Source organism: Podarcis cretensis (genome assembly GCF_951804945.1).
Source record: "Podarcis cretensis genome assembly, chromosome: 8".
NCBI classification, from domain to species: Eukaryota; Metazoa; Chordata; class Lepidosauria; order Squamata; family Lacertidae; genus Podarcis; species Podarcis cretensis.
The window spans coordinates 4,138,845-4,158,907 of record NC_137177.1 but is presented as its reverse complement, the minus strand read 5'-3'; the positions used below and the strand labels follow the sequence as shown (position 1 = coordinate 4,158,907).

The 20,063-nt window shown below is 48.5% G+C and overlaps 1 protein-coding gene across 2 annotated transcripts in view; it reads right to left on the bottom strand.

The window, feature by feature from the left end:
• Nucleotides 1–605: 605 nt before the first annotated feature.
• Nucleotides 606–20,063, bottom strand: part of EXOC3L2 (exocyst complex component 3 like 2) — a 55,438-nt gene continuing 35,980 nt past the window's right edge. For both annotated transcript variants that reach the window (XM_079985363.1, XM_079985364.1), the window contains exons 7-12: nucleotides 19,704–19,814; nucleotides 17,628–17,763; nucleotides 16,226–16,348; nucleotides 14,320–14,475; nucleotides 8,538–8,659; nucleotides 606–1,917 (exon numbers count right to left, since the gene is read on the bottom strand). In XM_079985363.1, the coding sequence (XP_079841489.1) occupies nucleotides 1,611–1,917; nucleotides 8,538–8,659; nucleotides 14,320–14,475; nucleotides 16,226–16,348; nucleotides 17,628–17,763; nucleotides 19,704–19,814 (955 nt within the window). In that variant the 3' untranslated portion in view covers nucleotides 606–1,610. The remainder of the gene's footprint in view (nucleotides 1,918–8,537; nucleotides 8,660–14,319; nucleotides 14,476–16,225; nucleotides 16,349–17,627; nucleotides 17,764–19,703; nucleotides 19,815–20,063) is intronic.

Genomic DNA, 20,063 nt, shown 5'->3' with positions numbered 1-20,063 from the left:
AAATCACTCTTTAGTGCTCAGTCGGAGCAAACAGCAATACAGGTTGTCCCCTCCATTTGTTCCGATCTGTCACTAAAGAGTGTGTTTGCCCTTGAAAAGGAGCAGGGCAAGGGGGAAATCGCTTGGACCTATTACAAGTGGAAAACCTCTGGGAACGGTGCTTTCTAGCCACAGTGCAAGTGGAACCTTCCTTGTAGGTAAGCTTTTTTTCTGCTGCTCCAGAGGGTGGGACCTAAACCGTTGGATTCAAATGAGGAAGGAGATTCCAACTAATTTATTAAGAATAATTTTCTGAGGATAAGAGCTGCTTGCCAGTGGAACGGCCTCCCTCGGAAGGACATTTTAAAGCAGAGATTGGATGGCCATCGGTTAGGGCTTCTTTAGCTGAGATTCCTGCATTGCAGGGGGTTGTAATAGATGACCTTTGGAGGTCCCTTCCAACTCCCTAGCTGTACGAGTCTACGACTGACACGGGCCAGGAATTCCTTGGTGTATCCCAAGATATACCAATAATTCCCAAGAGCAGAGAAAGGCCTCATTTGAAGATGCTGGAGGCGGTTTAGAGCCATACACCCACCCCAAAATATGCAAAAGGAAGGGTGGTATTAAATTAATATGCATTTATTTATTTATACATACATACATACATCCAGAGCAGGTATACTTACTCCCTTAAGGCCTCGCTTAATCCAACCCTCGCTTTGCCCTGTGCCAACCACCCGCCCCCTGGTCCAAGGGAGAAACTGAGTCGCGGAAGTGGGGGGAGGGGAGGCGTGCCCCCTTACTTTGAGCGGAGGGTCAGGTAACCCCCATACATCTCTTGCCATATAAGGAAATGAATTATGCAGTGGAGCCTCGACGTATGAACTGTTCACGTTGTAGGTGTGTGTCAGGATCTGAATGTGGCCCCCCAAGTCCTCTCCACGTGGCCCCCGGAACATTTTCCAGGCCACACCCCTCCCTGGGCCTGCTGGAAAGTTTCCACCTGGCCTGGAACTCTGATGATGTTTCTTGTTTGCCTCTCGAGGGAGGGTAAGGATCATGCGCAGAAACGAGCCCACTATACATAGGTAAAAAATGTACATCCATTGCCCCGCCCACTTTGACCTCTGGCACCGCCCACCTGTGGCCCTTGGGAGGTTAATTCAGAAGAAATGTGGCCCTCTGCCTGGAAAAGGTTCCCAACACGACTTAAATAAATGATTTTGCCCATCTCTCATGATACACCAGTGGCTCGATTTTCCCCGTTCCAGTCAGAACTGGATTCTTCTTTAACGGATGCATAAAATTCTCCCTCCCTGCATTTGCAACCTTAGTTTTAAAGTTTTAAGCCTGCAGCCCAGTTAATAGGAGAGGAGTCCTTTCCTTCAACTGCCCAGGTACTTTGAAAGGCAGAATCTGTGGAATCTCGGCTGCGGAATAAAATGCAGGCAACAGATACAACTGGTTTTTGCAGGTAGCGGGTGCTGCAGCCCTTGTTTGGAGTGTGAGCCCTGCAGCGGGCGGCTCTTGGGGGGTGGAAAAGGCACCCCCCATGGGAGGCTCCTGGCCCCCGCCCCGTAACCTGGTGGCTGAGAGAGGGAGTCCACCGTTTGGCGGGGCGCCTGTCCTCACACCTGCGACTCTGCCCCGCTCTCTTTGGACCGCTGCCTGTGCTGCTGTCGTCGTTGCTGCCGCCGCCAAGGCATCTGGCGGAGCCGGGAGAGTCTGGTCACCCCCAGGACCGAGACGCAGCGCAGCTGGAGGCGGACGCAGAAAGCCTTGCTGGTGGGGATCTCGCTGAAGAAGGCCCGGTCCAGGCAGGGAACCTCCCCATCTTCGGTCAGCTCCAGACTCTCTATGGCGGCCAGGATGTCCTGCCGGTGGGTCTGGTTCTGCAGACCGCGGATGTCCAGAATGGCAGACACATGCTTCTTCCTGCAGAAGGAGGAAGAGAAGTTTCTTCTTCTTCTTTTTTTTGAATTTTCATTTTATTTATTTGTTAACATTCTTATACAGTGGTGCCCTGCAAGACGAATGCCTCGCAAGACGAAAAACCCACTAGACGAAAGGGTTTTCCGTTTTGGAGGTGCTTCGCAAGACGAATTTCCCTATGGGCTTGCTTCGCAAGACGAAAATGTCATGCGAGTTCCTGCGGTTTTTTCCCCCTTTCCCCCCTTTTTCTAAGCCGCTAAGCCGCTTATCCGCTAAGACGCTAATAGCGCTAATCCGCTAATCCGCTAATGGGCTTGCTTCGCAAGACGAAAAAACCGCTAGACGAAGAGACTCACGGAACGGATTCTTTTTGTCTTGCGAGGCACCACTGTATTACATTGGTAAACGTTGTCATAGTACATTACAGGACTTAAAAGGTAAAGGTAAAGAGACCCCTGACCAGTTGTGGCCGACTCTGGCGTTGTGGTGCTCATCTCGCTCTATAGGCCAAGGGAGCCAGCGTACAGCTTCTGGGTCATGTGGCTAGCAGGACTAAGCCGCTTCTGGCGAACCAGAACAGCGTGCGGAAACGCCGTTTACCTTCCCGCCGGAACACCCTTCCTGGTGTTTTTACATGAGTAGAATGTGTCCTTTTATTTAAAATGCATCTCTGGGTTATTTGTGGGGCCTGCCTGGTGTTTTTACATGAGTAGAATGCATCCTTTTATTTAAAATGCATCTGTGGGTCATTTGTGGGGCATAGGAATCTGTTCATTTATTTATTTTTTCAAAGTATAGTCCGGCACCCCAAATGGTCTGAGGGACGGCGGACCGGCCCATGGCTGATAAAGGTTGCTGACCCCTGGTCCAGCCCTACCCCAGACCCAAACAGCTCTGTCCTCCCCCTCTCGCCCCTTCTCCCGCCGCTGCCCCAAAGTCCAAGCGAGGCAAGGGTCCGCAGGAGCTGGCCCCTGGCTCCACAAAAATGCGCCTTTGCGAGACAGTTTATTTAAAGCCCTGCTGCTGCTGCTGCTGCTGTTGCTGCTGCTTCGGATGTCTCGTTAACTTCAGGAAGCTGGCGCTGGGCCCGTGTAATCAGCCGAGCCCCGTTCTGCCGGCTGCCCAAAAGGCGGGGGCGAGAGGCCTGGCGCAAGGCTGGCTGCCGCATTAATGGGCCCTCTGAGGTCCTCTTTCCCAGCACCGGAGAAGCCTGCGGTGTGGAGGGGAAGTCGCCCAGCTTCTTCGGAAAGGCCTCTGCTAATTAGGAATTCGCATCCGTCCCCTGCCGACCATCCCCACCGCTGCCACCCGGGCGCAGACGCCTTGCTGCCACCCCCCATCGTAGCAGGGTCTCGCCTGGCAAAGCGCAGAGCTTCCTCCCTCCGCGATTCTCTGGGAGCACCATCCGGGGAGGGTGGCGATTCTGGGTGATGGAGGGGGGGGCTGTTCTTTCCTCCCTGACCTCCCTGCAAGCACCGAGTGGGGGGTGTCGTGTGTGACCTGCATACTCCTGCAGCAACAGGATCTGTTCCCTTCTCCCCTGCAAGCTGGGTTGAAGAGGTACAAGCTCAGAGGGAAGGTTGAGGGTGGGTGCTCAGCAGGGCAACTTTGGGGGAATCTTTCAGGATTCAAGGCTCCCGCTGTGCAATGGTTTAATAGCCAGAAAGTTTAAACTGCAGAACTCGATCCTTGGGCTCGGACTCAGAACCAGAGGAGACTCAGTCTGCACCGGATCCTTTGCCTCAGGCATCATCTGAACCAAGTCTGGGGCCTGATTCTGAAGAGCCCCAGTCTGCACAGGTTCCACTGCAACAAACACCAGCTGGGCCGAGTCAGGGGCCTGATCCTGCCCTGGCTCCAGATGCGGGGATGACCTGTGGTTCCAGATCTGTGTGCATGTGTCTGTCTGTATATGAGAAAGATGGGCTCTATGGACCCAGAGGCTGACTATTAATCTGGATCCATCCATTCGCATGCTGGGTGGCTGGGACAACCCAGTCACATAGGCGCAATAAATTTATTATTATTATTATTATTATTATTATTATTATTATTATTATTATTATTATTACAAGGTTTGTGAAGGACTGAAGTTAGAAACATGGCGCTGGGCAGACTTTTGCTGCAGTTCTCAACATTCTCGAAACTTTTTCTTCCTCCAAGAATTCGGGACAACACCTAACTAGCCTAGAAGGGTCGCAGAGACCTCCGGCTCCCAGCACCGCCAGTCCGATTCTCGCCCTGCCATCCTCTCCAGGAAGTCGCTACAGAGCCCACTTCCCGTCTGAAGGCCAGCCGCTTATTTTTCTCCTGCTGAATCTCTCTCTCTCTCTCTCTCTCTCTCTCTCTCTCTCTCTCTCTTTCCTCTTCCAAGAAACAAGAAACCCGAAAGGGTCCAGATAAAACAGGAAACGTCCGTCAGCCACACTTAGCGGGCAATCTGTCGCCTCCGAAACAATTCCTAAGGATGCAATAAGCAGGAAGATGGAAAGGGAAACAAACAGAGGAGGCACGATAAGGCAGCGCCTTCGCCCTCGCCGAGTGACGCAGCCGGCTGGTAGCTGGAGGGAGCTGCGAAAGCAGCGTGGAAGCAGGCGGCGGGTATTTATAGCTTGCCAGCCTCCCCTCCGTCCTGGGAAAACCGGGAGTGACTCCTCTGGCCATCCCTGGAGGAAGCAGGAAGACACCCTCTGGCATCCCTAAGGGACCTGACCTACCTGCCTCAGACCCCGCTTCAGGGGTCAAGCAGGAGTTAGGAAGATATATTGGGAATGTGTGTTGTCAAAAGAGGGGTGGGGTGGGTGGGGCAAAGGCAAGGACATGAGAAGAGCCAGCTGGGTCCGGCCAAAGGGGACTCATCCAGCCCCGTTCTCAGTAAAGGCAAAGGGACCCCTGACCATTAGGTCCAGTCGTTGCCAACTCTGGGGTTGCGGCGCTCATCTTGCTTTATTGGCCGAGGGAGCTGGCGTACAGCCGAACTGACCGGGAGACTCCAAGACCAAAGAGAAGAGACGGTGGAAGAAGATTGGAAGAAGTTTAAAGAATACTTGAAAGAATATATTAATATTTAAATCTTAGAATAGCTCTGGAAGTGGATATAGGTTGTAGGGTTAGAAGTAGAAGATAGTATATTTTATAATAGTATTATTTGTAAGTGATAAAATGTGAAGATTTTTATGGTAAAAGTGAGTGTGATAAAAAATGGCTAGAAATTATGATTATCTGTAAACTGCTAAAGGTGAGGTAAAAGGAAAAAGGGTCATGTGGCCAGCAGGACTAAGCCGCTTCTGGCGAACCAGAGCAGCGCACGGAAATGCCATTTACCTTCCCGCCAGAGTGGTACCTATTTATCTACTTGCACTTTGATGTGCTTTCGAACTGCTAGGTTGGCAAGAGCAGGGACCGAGCAACGGGAGCTCACCCCGTCGCAGGGATTCGAACCGCCGACCTTCTGATCGGCAAGTCCTGGGTTCTGTGGTTTGAACCACAGCGCCACCCACGTCCCTATCCTGTTCTCAGAGTAGTAGCCAAATACCCCAGGAATCTAGATAGACTGCCTCTGGACCTAGAGGCTCCATAAGAACAAAAGAGTCCAACATCCTGTTCTCAGGATGCAAATGTCAAGGGATCGAACCCACCTGCTTGCAAAGCACAGGCTCAACAGAGAGGCCAAGCAGATGCCTCACTGGTAGACCAGCAAGCAGGATCCGACCACAAGAGCTCTCTCCCTTCCACAGCAACTGGTGTTCAGAAGCATTGCTCCCTCTGACCGTGGAGACAGATTTAAAGCCCTCCAAGTCAGTGGATTATATGGAACTTGCCGAACTGACCGGGAGACTCCGAGACCAAAGAGAAGAGACGGTGGAAGAAGATTGGAAGAAGTTTAAAGAATACTTGAAAGAATATGTTAATATTTAAATCTTAGAATAGCTCTGGAAGTGGATATAGGTTGTAGGGTTAGAAGTAGAAGATAGTGTATTTTAAAATAGTATTATTTGTAAGTGATAAAATGTGAAGATTTTTATGGTAAAAGTGAGTGTGATAAAAAATGGCTAGAAATTATGATATCTGTAAACTGCTAAAGGTGAGGTAAAATGAAAATCACATGTGGGGACTTGGGGAAGCTCACCTAGCAATGTTTAAAAAATATAAGGATAAGACAAGAATTTGTTTGTACTGTTTGTTTTTCTGTTTGTGTTGTTTAACTGTGCTATAAAATGAATAATTTTTTGGGGAAAAAAAATAAAAATAAAGCCCTCCAAGTCGGCGGCCACTGCTGCCAACTGTGGCAGGGAGTTCCGCAGTTTAACTGCGTCAAGAAAGACTTTATCTGTCCTGAACCTCCCAATGTTCAGCCCCGTTCAGGAAAGAGGCAGAGGATGCCAGAGGCAGAGAGAGAGAGAGAGGACCTCTGTGGAGATTAGAGCCACACGGCCACAGGGTCAACCGACCACAGAGCCCAACCCTTTTCCGCAGTGCTGAGAAACTTTATCTAGCTCCCTCTCAGAACTGGCGCAAGGACAGGCATCCTCCCTGAGCAGCCAGTTCCCCCAGGGGAGCTGTTTTCCCTCCTCTAAGGAAGTCCCACCTAAGCATGCTTCCCTTGTCTCCTCTTCTTGCACCCTCAAAAGATGCGACCCGGCTGCCCGATCTGCGCCAGAACCTCCAGTCACGGCACGGGAAAAGGCGCTGAGCGGCCGCTGACCCCGCTGTGGCCCTGAGCCGCTGGCTTTGCTTCTCCGCAGGGAAGAGGTCAAGGTCTGGCGCATCCTGATTCAGGGCCTGAGAAGTTTCCTCGCTGGCCGGGAGCCACGGCCTCAGGTTGCGCACATCCCCACCTGATGGGCCTTTTCCTCTCCCGATGGGAGATCGCAACTTGATGGATAACTGAGCTCTAAGCTCGTGCTTCTTTCGCACGGAGCAAGGCTGCCTGGTGTGGCCAGGGGCCCATTCGCGTGGGATCAGGAGGTCAGGCAAGGACTTGGGTGAGGCCTGGGTGGCCCCTGCCGACAGCCTTGTGGCTCCACAGAAGCTGCTGCCACTCAGAACGCAGAAAAGGAACTGTTCTGAAGTAGCATCACAAAGACAGAGGAATAAGCTGAAGGAGCGTCTCTACCCCCATCGTTCTGCCCGGACACTGAGGTCCAGTGCCAAGGGCCTTCTGGCGGTTCCCTCATTGCTAGAAGTGAGGTTACAGGGAACCAGACAGAGGGCCTTCTCGGTGGTGGCGCCCACCCTGTGGAACACCCTCCCTTCAGATGTGAAGGAAATAAGCAGATATGCCATCTTTAAAAGAACCTGAAGGCAGCCCTGTTCAGGGAGGTTTTTAAAATTTAACACTGTACTGTTTTTAACACTTGATTGGGAGCCGCCCAGAGTGGCTGGGGAAACTCAGCCAGATGGGCGGGGTATAAATAATAAAGTATTATTATTATTATTATTATTATTATTATTATTATTAGCAAAGGCCTCATGGCTAGTAGCCTTCGACAGCCCTCTCCTCCTCCACGAATTTGTCCATCCCTCTTTTAAAGCCATCCAAGTTGGTGGCCATCCCTGCCTCCTGTGGCAGGGAGTTCCGCAGTTTAACACTGCGCTGCACGGAGGAGGACTTTCTTTTACTGCCCTGATTCTTCCAGCGTCCAAGCTCCCTTGAATGTTCTACGAGTTCTAGAATTATGAGAGGAGGAGAAAAACTTTTCTCTGTCCTCTCTTTCTCGTTTTTATAAGCTTCTTGCAACCACCGATAAAAACTTTGCCGCTGCTAATGTTCTAGCGTTTGTCCGGTCTTCCAATAGGAACCTGACATAGTGAGCCTCTGATTTTCCCGGGAAAGGTACCAGCAAGGGTAATTTTATCAGTTCAGCCCTGGCTTGCTCGTATTTCGCACAGTGCAGCAAAATATGTTTTATGGAATCGATGTCTTGAGCACACGAGCAAAGTCTATCCTGGTAGGGAGCTCCTCTCAACCTGCTATCCAACACTGCAGAAGGAAGTTTAGTCTGGCTTTGGTGAATAACCTTCGATAATTTGGTACTGGTTTTATGTAAGATGTTAACTTAAAGACATGCCCATATTGTACTCCTATTGCCAGCGGACTACAGACTGCATGTGATTTAGACTGCAAGTCACTGTGTGTATTACCCCATAATCTTTGCTTTAGCATCTTTAGGGCGCCTTCATAATAAAGATTGATTGATTGATTATAAGCTTCTATCATGTCGCCTCTTCTCTAAGTCCCAAAGGCTGCAACCTTTCTCCATGCCCTCAATCATTTTGGTGGCCCTTTGCAACCAAAACTGCACACATTGCACCGTAGATTTGCATTAACGGCATTTATGATTTCGGGACTGATATTTTCAATTCATTTCCTAATGATTCCTGGCATGCAATTCACCATTTATTTATTTTTGCAGCCGGCGTGTCCTGGGTCAATGTCTTCCTATGCACTCGGCAAACCCAGACAACCTCTTGTTAAGTTCTGCTGTCCATGTTACATTTTCACGAGATGCTGCCTGTTTGGTTTTTTTTTTTCTAGCCTTCAGATCTGGGAAATGTTCTGCTACAAATGTTTATGGGTACAACAACCCTCCCCTGCAATTAAAGAAGGGTTGGGAACTCACTGCACATCGGGGAAATCTCTTGCGAGGAAGCCCACTTGCAGTTGAATGGCAGCAATGTTTTCCAGCTCGATGATCTCTGCCAGGTGTGGAACAACCTTGTCCAGCCAGGATGAGGTGGATTCCTGTGCGGAAGGGGAGGGAGACAGGAGACGGTCAAGCGAGGGACAGCAGCAGCCTTAAAGTAGGGACGGGAGTTAATTATAGATAACCCCTTCCGACTCGAGGAGACAGGAGAGTTTATGAACTGCCTCTGCAAAACAAACACCAGGAAATGACTTTTTTGGGGAGAAAAACAAAATAAAATCAGAACTGACCTCTGGAACTCCCTGCTATGGGTCACACCCAGTGAGCCTCGTGCTCGAGTGGAGGATTTGAACCCAGGCCCTAACCACACCGCCATCACTGGCTCTCAGCAGCTGGCAAACCACACCCAGCATCCCCTATTGTGTTTTATGCTTCTATAATTTTGTTTCCATAAAGAAGGCTGGTCGCCGAAGAATGGATGCTTTTGAATTGTGGTGCTGGAGGAGACTCTTGAGAGTTCCATGGACTGCAAGAAGATTCAACCTCTCCATTCTGAAGGAAATCAGCCCTGAGTGCTCCCTGGAAGGACAGATCCTGAAGCTGAGGCTCCAAGACTTTGGCCACCTCAGGAGAATCATAGAATCATAGAGTTGGAAGAGAGACCACAAGGGCCATCGAGTCCAACCCCCTGCCAAGCAGGAAACACCATCAGAGCACTCCTGACATATGGTTGTCAAGCCTCTGCTTAAAGACCTCCAAAGAAGGAGACTCCACCACACTCCTTGGCAGCAAATTCCACTGTCAAACAGCTCTTACTGTCAGGAAGTTCTTCCTAATGTTTAGGTGGAATCTTCTTTCTTGTAGTTTGGATCCATTGCTCCGTGTCCGCTTCTCTGGAGCAGCAGAAAACAACCTTTCTCCCTCCTCTATGTGACATCCTTTTATATATTTGAACATGGCTATCATATCACCCCTTAACCTCCTCTTCTCCAGAAGAGAAGACTCCCTGGAAAAGACCCTGATGTTGGGAAAGATGGAGGGCACAAGGAGAAGGGGACGACAGAGGACGAGATGGTGGGACTCAAAGCTACCAGCATGAGTTTGACCAAACTGCAGGAGGCAGTGGAAGACAGGAGGGCCTGGCGTGCTCTGGTCCAGGGGGTCACGAAGAGGCGGACACGACTAAACAACAACAACAAATTTTGTTTCGCTTTACATTGTGTTGTCATGAACCGCGATAATAAAGATTTGATCTTATTTTGTTTGGTCCAACATCCCCTTGTACACCTCCTCTGTACTGGCACCTACAATAGCACGTCCTTCCTGACCTTTCCGGGGTATATTGGGTGACGCCTTTAACTCAGCTTCAGGGAGAGAAGATGATAATCTTTGCACCCTCAGCCATCCATCTTTTTCATAGAATCATAGCTGGAAGGGACCCGGGGGTCATCCAGTCCAACCCAAGCTTGCTCCATGTGACAACCTTTCAGATATTTAAAGATGGCTGCCACATTGTGCTCTCAAGGGCAGGACTCGAACCCGTGGCTTCCAGTTACAAGAAAGGAGATTCAAGCTAAACACCAGGAAGAACTTTCAGAGCTGTTCGTAGAGCACCACCGAAAACGTTTTTCTTCCGACCGGCTTTTAATGTCAATCATTCTACCATCAGCAATTCGGCTGATTTCAAGTTGCCTTTGGGTCATGACTGGCCGGGTGCAGAGGATTGTGGGGAAACCCCAAGGGAAGAAAGCTCAGAGCTAGGGGTGGTGGGATGTGGTCACAGGGAGAAGGAGGAGCAGACTGGGAGGAGAAGATGCTGGAAGCTGAAAGGAAAGCAGGGTTTGGTGAGCAGGAAGAGGCTGTGGCGGAATGAAGGTGATGGAGTACATGGAACTGGCTGAGATGACTGGCAGAATCCAGGACCAAGGAGAAGAGTCGGTGGAAGAAGATTGGAAGAAATTTAAAGTTTATCTTCAAAAATATTGTAAAATTAAGGATTGTTAGAAAGATGTTGGGAAAAGAAAATTACGTGGTTTTAGTAGAAATGATACAAAGGATTAAGTAAAAATGAGTTGGTGAAAGAGAGAATGTAAAATTATAGTATATTAAGACAAATTATTAAGATAAAAACAAGGTTGGAAGGATTTGCTGAAATAACAATTTGAATTAGAATACAAAAATGGGAGGTGTGAGGAGGTCAAGGAAATAAGTAAAGGAAAGAAAGCTATGTAAAGGTTCGATTTGTTCTTTTTTTTAATTGATTGTATTTTTTCTGTCTTTTTTCTTTTTCTTTTTTCTCTTTTTTCTTTTTGTAACCTTTAAAATTTTGAATAAATATTATTTAAAAAAAAAAAAAAAGGAAGAGGCTGTGGCGGAGAGCAGTCCAGACTCAGAGGCAGGAGAGGAGGCTGGAGAGCAGTGGGGTCAAGAGGCAGAGTGGGGGAAAAAGCCAGGGAGTCTCCCCCTCCTGCTGCGACAGGCTCCCCTCCCCTCTGGTCTCCCAGGGCCCAAAGAGGTATGAAGAGAGAGGGCAGGTACAGACACATTGGCATAGTCTCAGATTGCTGGGGAAGGACTCGGTGGAGGAGGAGACTTGGAGCTGTGGGAAGACGTGGATCTTTAGCCTTCACAACTGCCTCAAAGGGCCAAGACCTTCCGAGAAGAGTTGCTGTGCTCCTGAGCCGACCAGGATAAATAAAGAGTTGGCTTACTCCATGTGATTTAATGCTGACCCGGTCCTGACAACCGCCGTGACACTTTGTGAATGTGACTGCTGGTTTTAAGTTTCAGGAACAAAGGAATCTGCTGCCATGGAATTGTAGAATTGGAAGGGGCACCAAGAGTCATCTACTCCAGCCCCTTGCAATGCAGGAATCTCAGCTAAAGCATCCATGACAGATGGCCATTCAACCTCTGCTTAATACCTCTGCTTTATACTGAGTCAGACCACTGGGTCCATCTAACTCAAGCTGGTCTGGGCTGGCAGCCAGGGCTTCAGGCAGGGTTCCTGGCGATGCTGTCGGGGATGGGATCCCTTGCCATGGGATCACATTCAGCCGGTGCTATACCAGCTGCACTGGCTCCCAGTGGAGTACAGGATCAGGTTTAAGGTGCTGGTTTTAACCTTTAAAGCCCTATACGGCCTAGGACCCTCGTACCTACGGGACCGCCTCCTTCGGTATGTCCCACGGAGGACCTTATGGTCTTCAAATAAAAACATATTGGAGATCCCGGGCCACAGGGAGGTTAGGCTGGCCTCAACCAGAGCCAGGGCCTTTTCGGCCATGGCCCCGATCTGGTGGAACGCTCTGGCCCAAGAGACTAGGGCCTGCAAGACAGAGCTGTTCCACCAGGCTAAGGCACAGTCTGACCCCCTCCTTCTGTAATCCTCATAGAACTCTAGCCCAAAGGTTGCCATTAATTTGATTCTGAATTGATTTTATAATGTATTTTAATTAATTGACTGTGATTTTATATACACTGTGCTATTTTGACTTGTTGTTAGCCGCTCTGAGCCTGGCTTTTCCCGGGGAAGGCAGGATATACCGTATTTTTCGCCCTATAGGACGCACTTTTCCCCCTCCAAAAATGAAGGGGAAATGTGTGTGCGTCCTATGGGGCGAATGCAGGCTTTTGCTGAAGCCTGGAGAGCGAGAGGGGTCGGTGTGCACCGACCCCTCTCGCTCTCCAGGCTTCAGGAAGCTATCCGCAAGCCAGGGGAGAGCTGCGCGACTTTGGGCAGATATCCTCAAGCCTGGGGAGACCGGCGCGACTTCCCGCCGGGCTCCCTAGGCTTGCAGATAGCAGCCTGTTCTGGGGGCTGGGGTCAGGGGAAGCTCGGGCTTCCCCCGCCCCAGCCCCACGCCTGGGGGGGATTTCCCCCCTTTATTTCCCCCCCAAAAAACTAGGTGCGCCCTATGGGCCGGTGCGCCCTATGGGGCAAAAAATACGGTAAATAATAATAATAATAATAATAATAATAATAATAATAATTAATAATCTGGGACCTCCTGCATGCAGAATAGACTCTGCCAACTGAGCTACGGCCCTTTGAGGGCCTGCTATTTTTACTGCTTTTGTTTTTGATTGCACCTTTTTTAGAAAAACAAAACAAAACACTGCTTCTATTTTTGTAGCAAGCTGCCTTGAATGATTCTCAGAGAAGGGGATATAATTACTACCACGGCTCCTCCTCGTAGAACAACAAGGAAAACAACTCTGGTAAACAATGCCTTGGCGCTGGGTTTGACTGGAGGTAAAGGACACAGAAGAAAGCTCAGTTTTCGGCACCCCTGTGCGAGTCCCTGATGAAATCCGACTATTCAACAGGACTTTCGCTTTAGTAGAAGAATGCAAGGCGTTTTAGCAGTAGGTGAAAAAACAACTTGGAAATTACGTGTTCCCAAAGGTTCAGAGAACGTTCCCACCACCAAAAAAAAATATAATTCTGGCATTTTATCACACTGTTGTGAATTGCTGGTGATGGGATATCAGTCTGCAGGATGCCCTGCTAATCTCTGGGGGTCCCGGACCAAGCAAGGGTTAAAATCTAATGGAGGATCCCACTGCTGAACTGGTCAGACAAGTGAGATAAGGCCTCGTCTGGCGCTGTGAGTTAAACCACAGAGCCTGGGGCTTGCCAATTAGAAGGTTGGCGGTTCGAATCCCCACGACGGTGTGAGCTCCCGTTGCTCTGTCCCTGCTCCTGCCAACCTAGCAGCTCAAAAGCACGTCAAAGTGCAAGTAGATAAATAGGTACCGCTCCGGCAGGAAGGTAAACGGCATTTCCGTGCACTGCTCTGGTTCGCCAGAAGCTGCTTAGTCATGCTTAAGGGGAAAATTAGAAAAACCTAAAATTTTGAATTTTTGAATTTTGGTCATTTAAAGTTTATGATTTCCTATTTCCTTCTGGGGAAACTGAATAGTATAGTGAAACGAGGTTTGTAGCCGGCATCCCATTAAGGCTTTGTTCTATTTTAGGTTTCTCCAATTTTTTCCTTAAGCTTTTTGATTTTTATTATTATTTCAACAAGATAATATTTCTAGTTGGTTACTTCTCATTTCAGGGATTTTCATGATATTTCATTTGCTTTGTGCAAATTTTTCAGTTCCGTGACTGTCTTTTTTCTATTGGTTTTTACCCCTGGGCTAGAGGCAGGTACAGGGGCCCCACATTCCCGCTTTGGTGGCAGGGGGGCCCACACCTCACCCCATCCCCCCGGTCCTCACCATACCTGTCAACTTACAGATTTGAAAATAAGGGACCAGCAGCCTCGAAAATAAGGGATCAGCAGCCAAAATACGGAATTTTCAGAGCACAGGTATGTTCAACTTCTGAGCCCCTCTGAGCCAAAGGCAGAAAGCCCAGTCAGCACCCAAAAGAAGCCTCAAGCGGTGGTTCCCACAGCGCAGCAACCCGGCAAAGGGGATGCAGCAAGGAAAACCACCATCACCTCTCCGCTGGGAAGCGCTGAGCAAAGGCGAGTCCCCAGGCAACGCGGCTGATTTGATCGGCACAAGGCATGCAAGCTCCACCCCCCAGTCGTTCTTAGACTCCTTATTGGGTGAGCAACGCAGCCAAGCAAAACAGTTGGAGCCTCCCTCCTCCCTGGCCGGCAGAGAGGGAGGGAGAGGAGCTGCTTCCTTTAAACCCGGGAAATTTAAGGGACATCATCAATCCGGGACAGCAGCGGGACACGGCGCTGGGATAAGGGAGTTCCCTGCCAAATAAGGGACGGTTGACAGCTATAGTCCTCACCAGCTGGATGAAGAACTCCTCCAGCTGTTTGGCTTCGCGTCGCAGCTTGTTTGCCATCTTGGTCCTCATCTTGGAGGTGGTGCAGACAAACCGCACTCGCATCAGGGGCCGGACGTACTCGATGAGCACCCGGCGGTGCACATCCTTCAGCAACATCTGGCGAAAGACAGGGAAACAGCTGCCTAAATTGCACAGAAACATATTCACGTATGCAGCTACAGAGGCAAGAACAGTACTCGCCCAAAAAATGGACAGAAGAGGAAGTCCCAGCAAAGGAGGTAGAATGGATACAAAAACTTATGGAATACAGTGGTACCTCGGGTTACATATGCTTCAGGTTACAGACTCCGCTAACCCAGAAATAATACCTCGGGTTAAGAACTTTGCTTCAGGATGAGAACAGAAATTGTGCGGCGGCGGCAGCGGGAGGCCCCATTAGCTAAAGTGGTGCTTCAGGTTAAGAACAGTTTCAGGTTAAGAATGGACCTCCGGAGCGAATTAAGTATGTAACCAGAGGTACCACTGTATGCAGAAATGGCAAAACTTACCGGAAGGATAAGAAATCAAGAGAACAAACTTTTTATAAAAGAGTGGAAATGGTTTACGGAACATTTACAGATAAACTCTAAACAGATAAAAGCACTGGTAGGATAACTGTAATAACCTGCATAAGAGTATCTATTTAAAGAAGATAAATAAATCAGTAAGTGAATTTGAATATGCAGAAGGTATTAAAAATAAATTTAAGGAACCACAGAAAGAGGGGGAAGGAAGTCCAGTTTTGAAATGTCAAAATGATTGCGAAACCAGTGAAATGCGTATATCTGAAAAGTATAAATAATATACTGGTCCAGAAACAACAGCAAATACCAACAGCAGAAGAATGGCGATAGAAGGTAATGGAATGTGCAGAAATAGCCAAACATTTGGTCAGTTTGGGAGTCAGAATGGTTTCAGGTTGGTCTTCCTGTGCCGGTAAATGTACCAACATGCTTGGTGAACATTTGGTTGAAATGTTCAACATTTATGAACATTTACAGTGGTGCCCCGCAAGACGGAAAACCCGCTAGACGAAAGGGTTTTCCGTTTTGGAGGCACTTCGCAAAACGAATTTCCCTATGGGCTTGCTTCGCAAGACGAAAATGTCTTGCGAGTTCCTGCAGGTTTTTTCCCCTTTCCCCCCCCTTCCCCCCCCCTTTCCCTAAGCCGCTTATCAGCTGATCCACTGATAAGCCGCTTAACAGCTGATCGCTAAAAGCCGCTAAACCGCTAATAGCGCTAATCCGCTAAGCTGTCAATGGGCTTGCTTCGCAAGACGAAAAAACCGCTATACGAAGAGCCTCACGGAACGGATTAATTTCGTCTTGCGAGGCACCACTGTATTATATATTGATGTCAGGGAACTGCCATCGGAGCCAGAGGGAGAGAGAGGGCTCCAGAGGGATTCTGGAGAGCGTCCCAGGAGGGAGAGAAGCAGCCCATCTTCTGGGGAAGGAAATCAGCGTAGCACCAGTGGAGAAGGGGGGCAGATGGGGGAATCGGCGAGGCGGTCCCATGACTCCTCGCCGGGGACCAGTGGGGAGAGCACGGGTCCTCCGCTGCCCACACCCTCCCTGCGCAGAAGGCTACCGCGCAGGGAGAGTAGGCAGAGACTAGGCGTCAAAGAGCTTCTTTGCTGGAAGAAGTTCAAGAAACGCCCACTGACAGATTCTGCCAGCGATTGAGACAGCCATGGGTGAGTGGCTGTCCAGACAGACAGGGTTCACTCAGGCAGCCCAGCCAGGTGTGGCGCCGATTTTACGCACGAGCAACCCCTAGAACCATTACAATCGAAGACCTTAAAATTCTTATCACAGCAGCAATGGCTTGGGGGCAGGGCCATTTGCCGTCCTGGAAGGCCATTCACCTGGTACGGCTCCAGCTTCATCTTCCTCAGCTTCCGGGCGTGTTCTTCCAGGGTGCCCATGATGGTGGAGAAAGCCTCCGAATTGCTGAGCCACTTCCGTTTCATCAGCTTTTGGAAGTGGGGCTGTATGGGGCAGAGGAGAGAAGGAGGAGGAATGAGAAACGATTGGGAGAGGTTGTGGAACGAAAGAATAAAATTTACAGCTTGTAATGCCTTGAAAGAGAACATGATGATGATGATGATGATTTAATTATACCTTGCCCATCTGGCTGGGTTTCCCCAGCCACTCTGGGCGGCTTCCAACAAAACACTAAAATATAATAACCTATTAAACATTAAAAGCTTCCCTAAACAGGGTGCCTTCATATTGTCTTCTAAAAGTTTGGTAGTTATTTTTCTCTTTGACATCTGGTGGGAGGGCATTCCACAGGGCGGGTGCCACTACCGAGAAGGCCCTCTGCCTGGTTCCCTGTAACTTGGCTTCTCGCAGCAAAAATGATGTATAGATGGTATATTACACCCGTGAAATTAGCTAGAATGCATAAGACAAATAATAAATGTTGGAAATGTAAAGAAAAAGAAGGAACGTTTTACCATATGTGGTGGGAATGTAAGAAAGTCAAAAACTTCTGGGAAATGATATATAATGAGATGAAAAAGATGTTGAAATATACATTTTTTAAAAAAAAAAACCAGAAGCATTTTTACTTGGTATTATAGGTCAGGACATTAATAGACAAGACGTTAAATTGTTTTTATATGCAACAACAGCGGCAAGAGTATTGTTAGCCCAGAAATGGAAGCAAGAAGAAATTCCGACGAAAGAAGAATGGCAGATAAAATTAATGGGCTACGCAGAATTGGATAAAATGCCAGGAAGGATTCGAAACCTGCGGGACCAGAGATTCACAGAAGATTGGAAGAAATATACGAACTATTTGAAGAGCAACTGTAATCAACAAATTACACTAGTAGGACTACAAGAAGCTGTGTAAGGAGAAATGTATGAAGCATTGCAAATTAGTGAAAGAATAGTAATATCAGTTATGAGCTAAATGTAATAGTGAAAGTAAGAAACATAAATTAAGTGAATAGAATGGAAAATTTTCAGATGTTGGAATTCAAAAAAGAATTGTATAAGATATAAAAGTATGTTTAATTACTGTTGAAAATGATATGTTAAAAAACTAATTAAAATTTATAAGAAATAAATAAAGCCGTCTTTGGTGGGGGAAACCACTGCTTCCTGCAGCAGTGAGTTCCACAGTTTAACTATGCGTTAGTTTCCCCCCGATATTCCTCACCCACCCCAAGATCATGTTGGATGAGGCCACTGATTTCTCCCTCCCGCAGTCTGCTCCCACTAACGTCCCTCTGGGGAGGTCTTCTCCAAAATCAATACCTTGAGGTTTTGAAAGAGGTGGTCAGCCAAGACCCTGCTGCACAGTTGAGTCACTCTGTCAAGGGAGGCGTCGGCCTGGCACCTCACTGCCTCGCTCTCGGGGTGGCCAAACCTCGCCAAGCGCTCCACGTAATCCCTGCGGAAGAGATTCTGGTCAGGGGGGCAGCACACGGGGCCTACCGTATTTTTTGCTCCATAAGACTCACCTGGCCATAAGACGCACCTAGTTTTTAGAGGAGGAAAACAAGAAAAAAAATATTCTGAACGAAACAGTGGATGTATGATTTTTGTGGTTCATGCTGTGGCCACAGACGTGATTTGACGGTGAGTTTGGGGTAGCCCAGTGCAAAAATCTTGAGAATCCATGTGGATCCGTGCTTTGCAACCATGTTTTTGCATCATTGCGGCCCCACGAAACAGAGGGTGCGTGATTTTGTTTGGTAGCCATGAACATGCTATGTGATCTGATGGTGAATTTGGGGTGACCCTTATTTCCCTCCCGATCCCTTACTGATCAGCTGTTTCCTTTCAACACCCCCTTCCCTCTTGTTTGCCTTAGTGTCTTTTCCTTAGCTGGAGCAGTTTTTTGCTCCTCCTTTTCTTCTAATTTCTCTCCTCATTGCTTTAGTCTTCCTGTCTCCTCTCCTTGCAAGTTTGCTGTCTTTACCTCCCCCCTTCCAGGCAGCCTCCTTTATCTCTAGCGTCCCTTATCTCTCTCCCTGATCGGCAAACGATCAGTGGCTTTGTTTCAACACCCACTTCCCTCTTTCAAAAAAAAGAAAGCATGATCTGCTTTTTGCCCCTGGGCAATTCAGCTCCAGGGACCACACATTCGCTCCATAAGACGCACAAACATTTCCCCTTACTTTTTAGGAGGAAAAAAGTGTGTCTTATGAAGCGAAAAATACGGTACATTCTCGCCATGGAGAGGAGGCACAGGCGGAGAACCGTGTGGAAAATCAGAGAGAGATTTTGCTTGACCGAGCTTCAGTTCAGTGGGTAGGATTGGATTGCCGCAAAAGGAGCAAAGCTCTCAGATCCGAGAAAATAATAATAATAAATTTTTATTTATACCCTGCCCTTCCCAGTTCAAAAACCGGGCTCAGGGCGGCTAACAACAAATTTAAAACTTAATCGATGCAACAAAAACAGCATAAAATACAGTATAAAACGTGAATAACAATAAATTCAGAATTCAAAAATCAATTTAGCGGGGAAATCCATCCAATAAACATTAGGTGATCACCAGGGCTAGCTGGCTAAATTAGTCCTATTTGGGCCGGCGAGGAGACCAGGGGAGAATTAGCTGTGGGATCCCAGAGCGAGTGATCTTCATAAAAAGGGGAGGGGGAGGGAAGGAAGGGGAATAAAAGATCAGGCTAAGTTCAGGTTGAAAGCCAGGCGGAATAGCTCTGTCTTACAGGCCCAGCGGAAGGAAGTGAAATCCTGCAGGGCCCTGGTGTCATGGGACAGAGCATTCCACCAGGTCGGAGCCATTACTGAGAAGGCCCCGGCCCCGGTGGAGGATAATCTAAGGACCCAGGACCTCTAAACTATGGTGATTCATGGACCTTAAGGTCCTCTGCGGGGCAGACCAGGAGAAGCGGTCCTGTAAAAATGAATGAGTACCCAATACAACCCAAATAGGTGAAGTGAAAGTGGGGGTAAGCTTTTCAATGTCGTTGTGCAAGTGGAGAGGATACAAGTTCAGGCCGATAGACATTAGGTTGGGACATGGAGTGGGACACACAGGAGAGTTTGCAACGATTGTGGGGGCCAGAGGAGAAGGGGTTGAACTTTCACCTGCTCTGGTTTTTCCCTGGCACTCAAGGCTTAAACGGGAAATAATAATAATAATAATAATAATAATAATAATAATAATTTTTATTTATACCCCGCCCTCCCCAGCCAAGGCCTGGCTCAGGGCGGCTAACAAGCAATAATAAAAACAAGTTGAATGAATACAACTTAAAAACAAGATTAAAATACAACATTAAAATATTGAAATATTAAAATATTAAAATGCAGCCTCATCACAGGGGGAGAAAGGAAAAAGAATGAGAGTCCATCTCTTACCTAAATGGTGGGCAGTGGTTGATGAGCATGATGGTCCGGTCCATTAAGGCATCGGCAATGAGGGGGGTCTCAATCTGCCCCTCGTGGAACCTTTCGACCTTCCTCTGAAAACTGGGGGGGGGGGGCGCAAAGAGGGAGAGAAAAGGCAGAGGGAAATTCAAGTGGCGCAAAGAAGTCCTGCTCAAAGGCACCCGCCATGACTCATCTTCCCGCAACCATCTGTCGTGGCCAGAGTGGTCGGACCTGGGAGATCAGGGTTCGAATCCCGCCACGGCCAGGAAGCTCACTAGGTGCTGCTAAAACCAGTAGGTGGCTCTTCCAAGCCCCCATCACCCCACTGTTAACCGGGGTAGCAGCCCC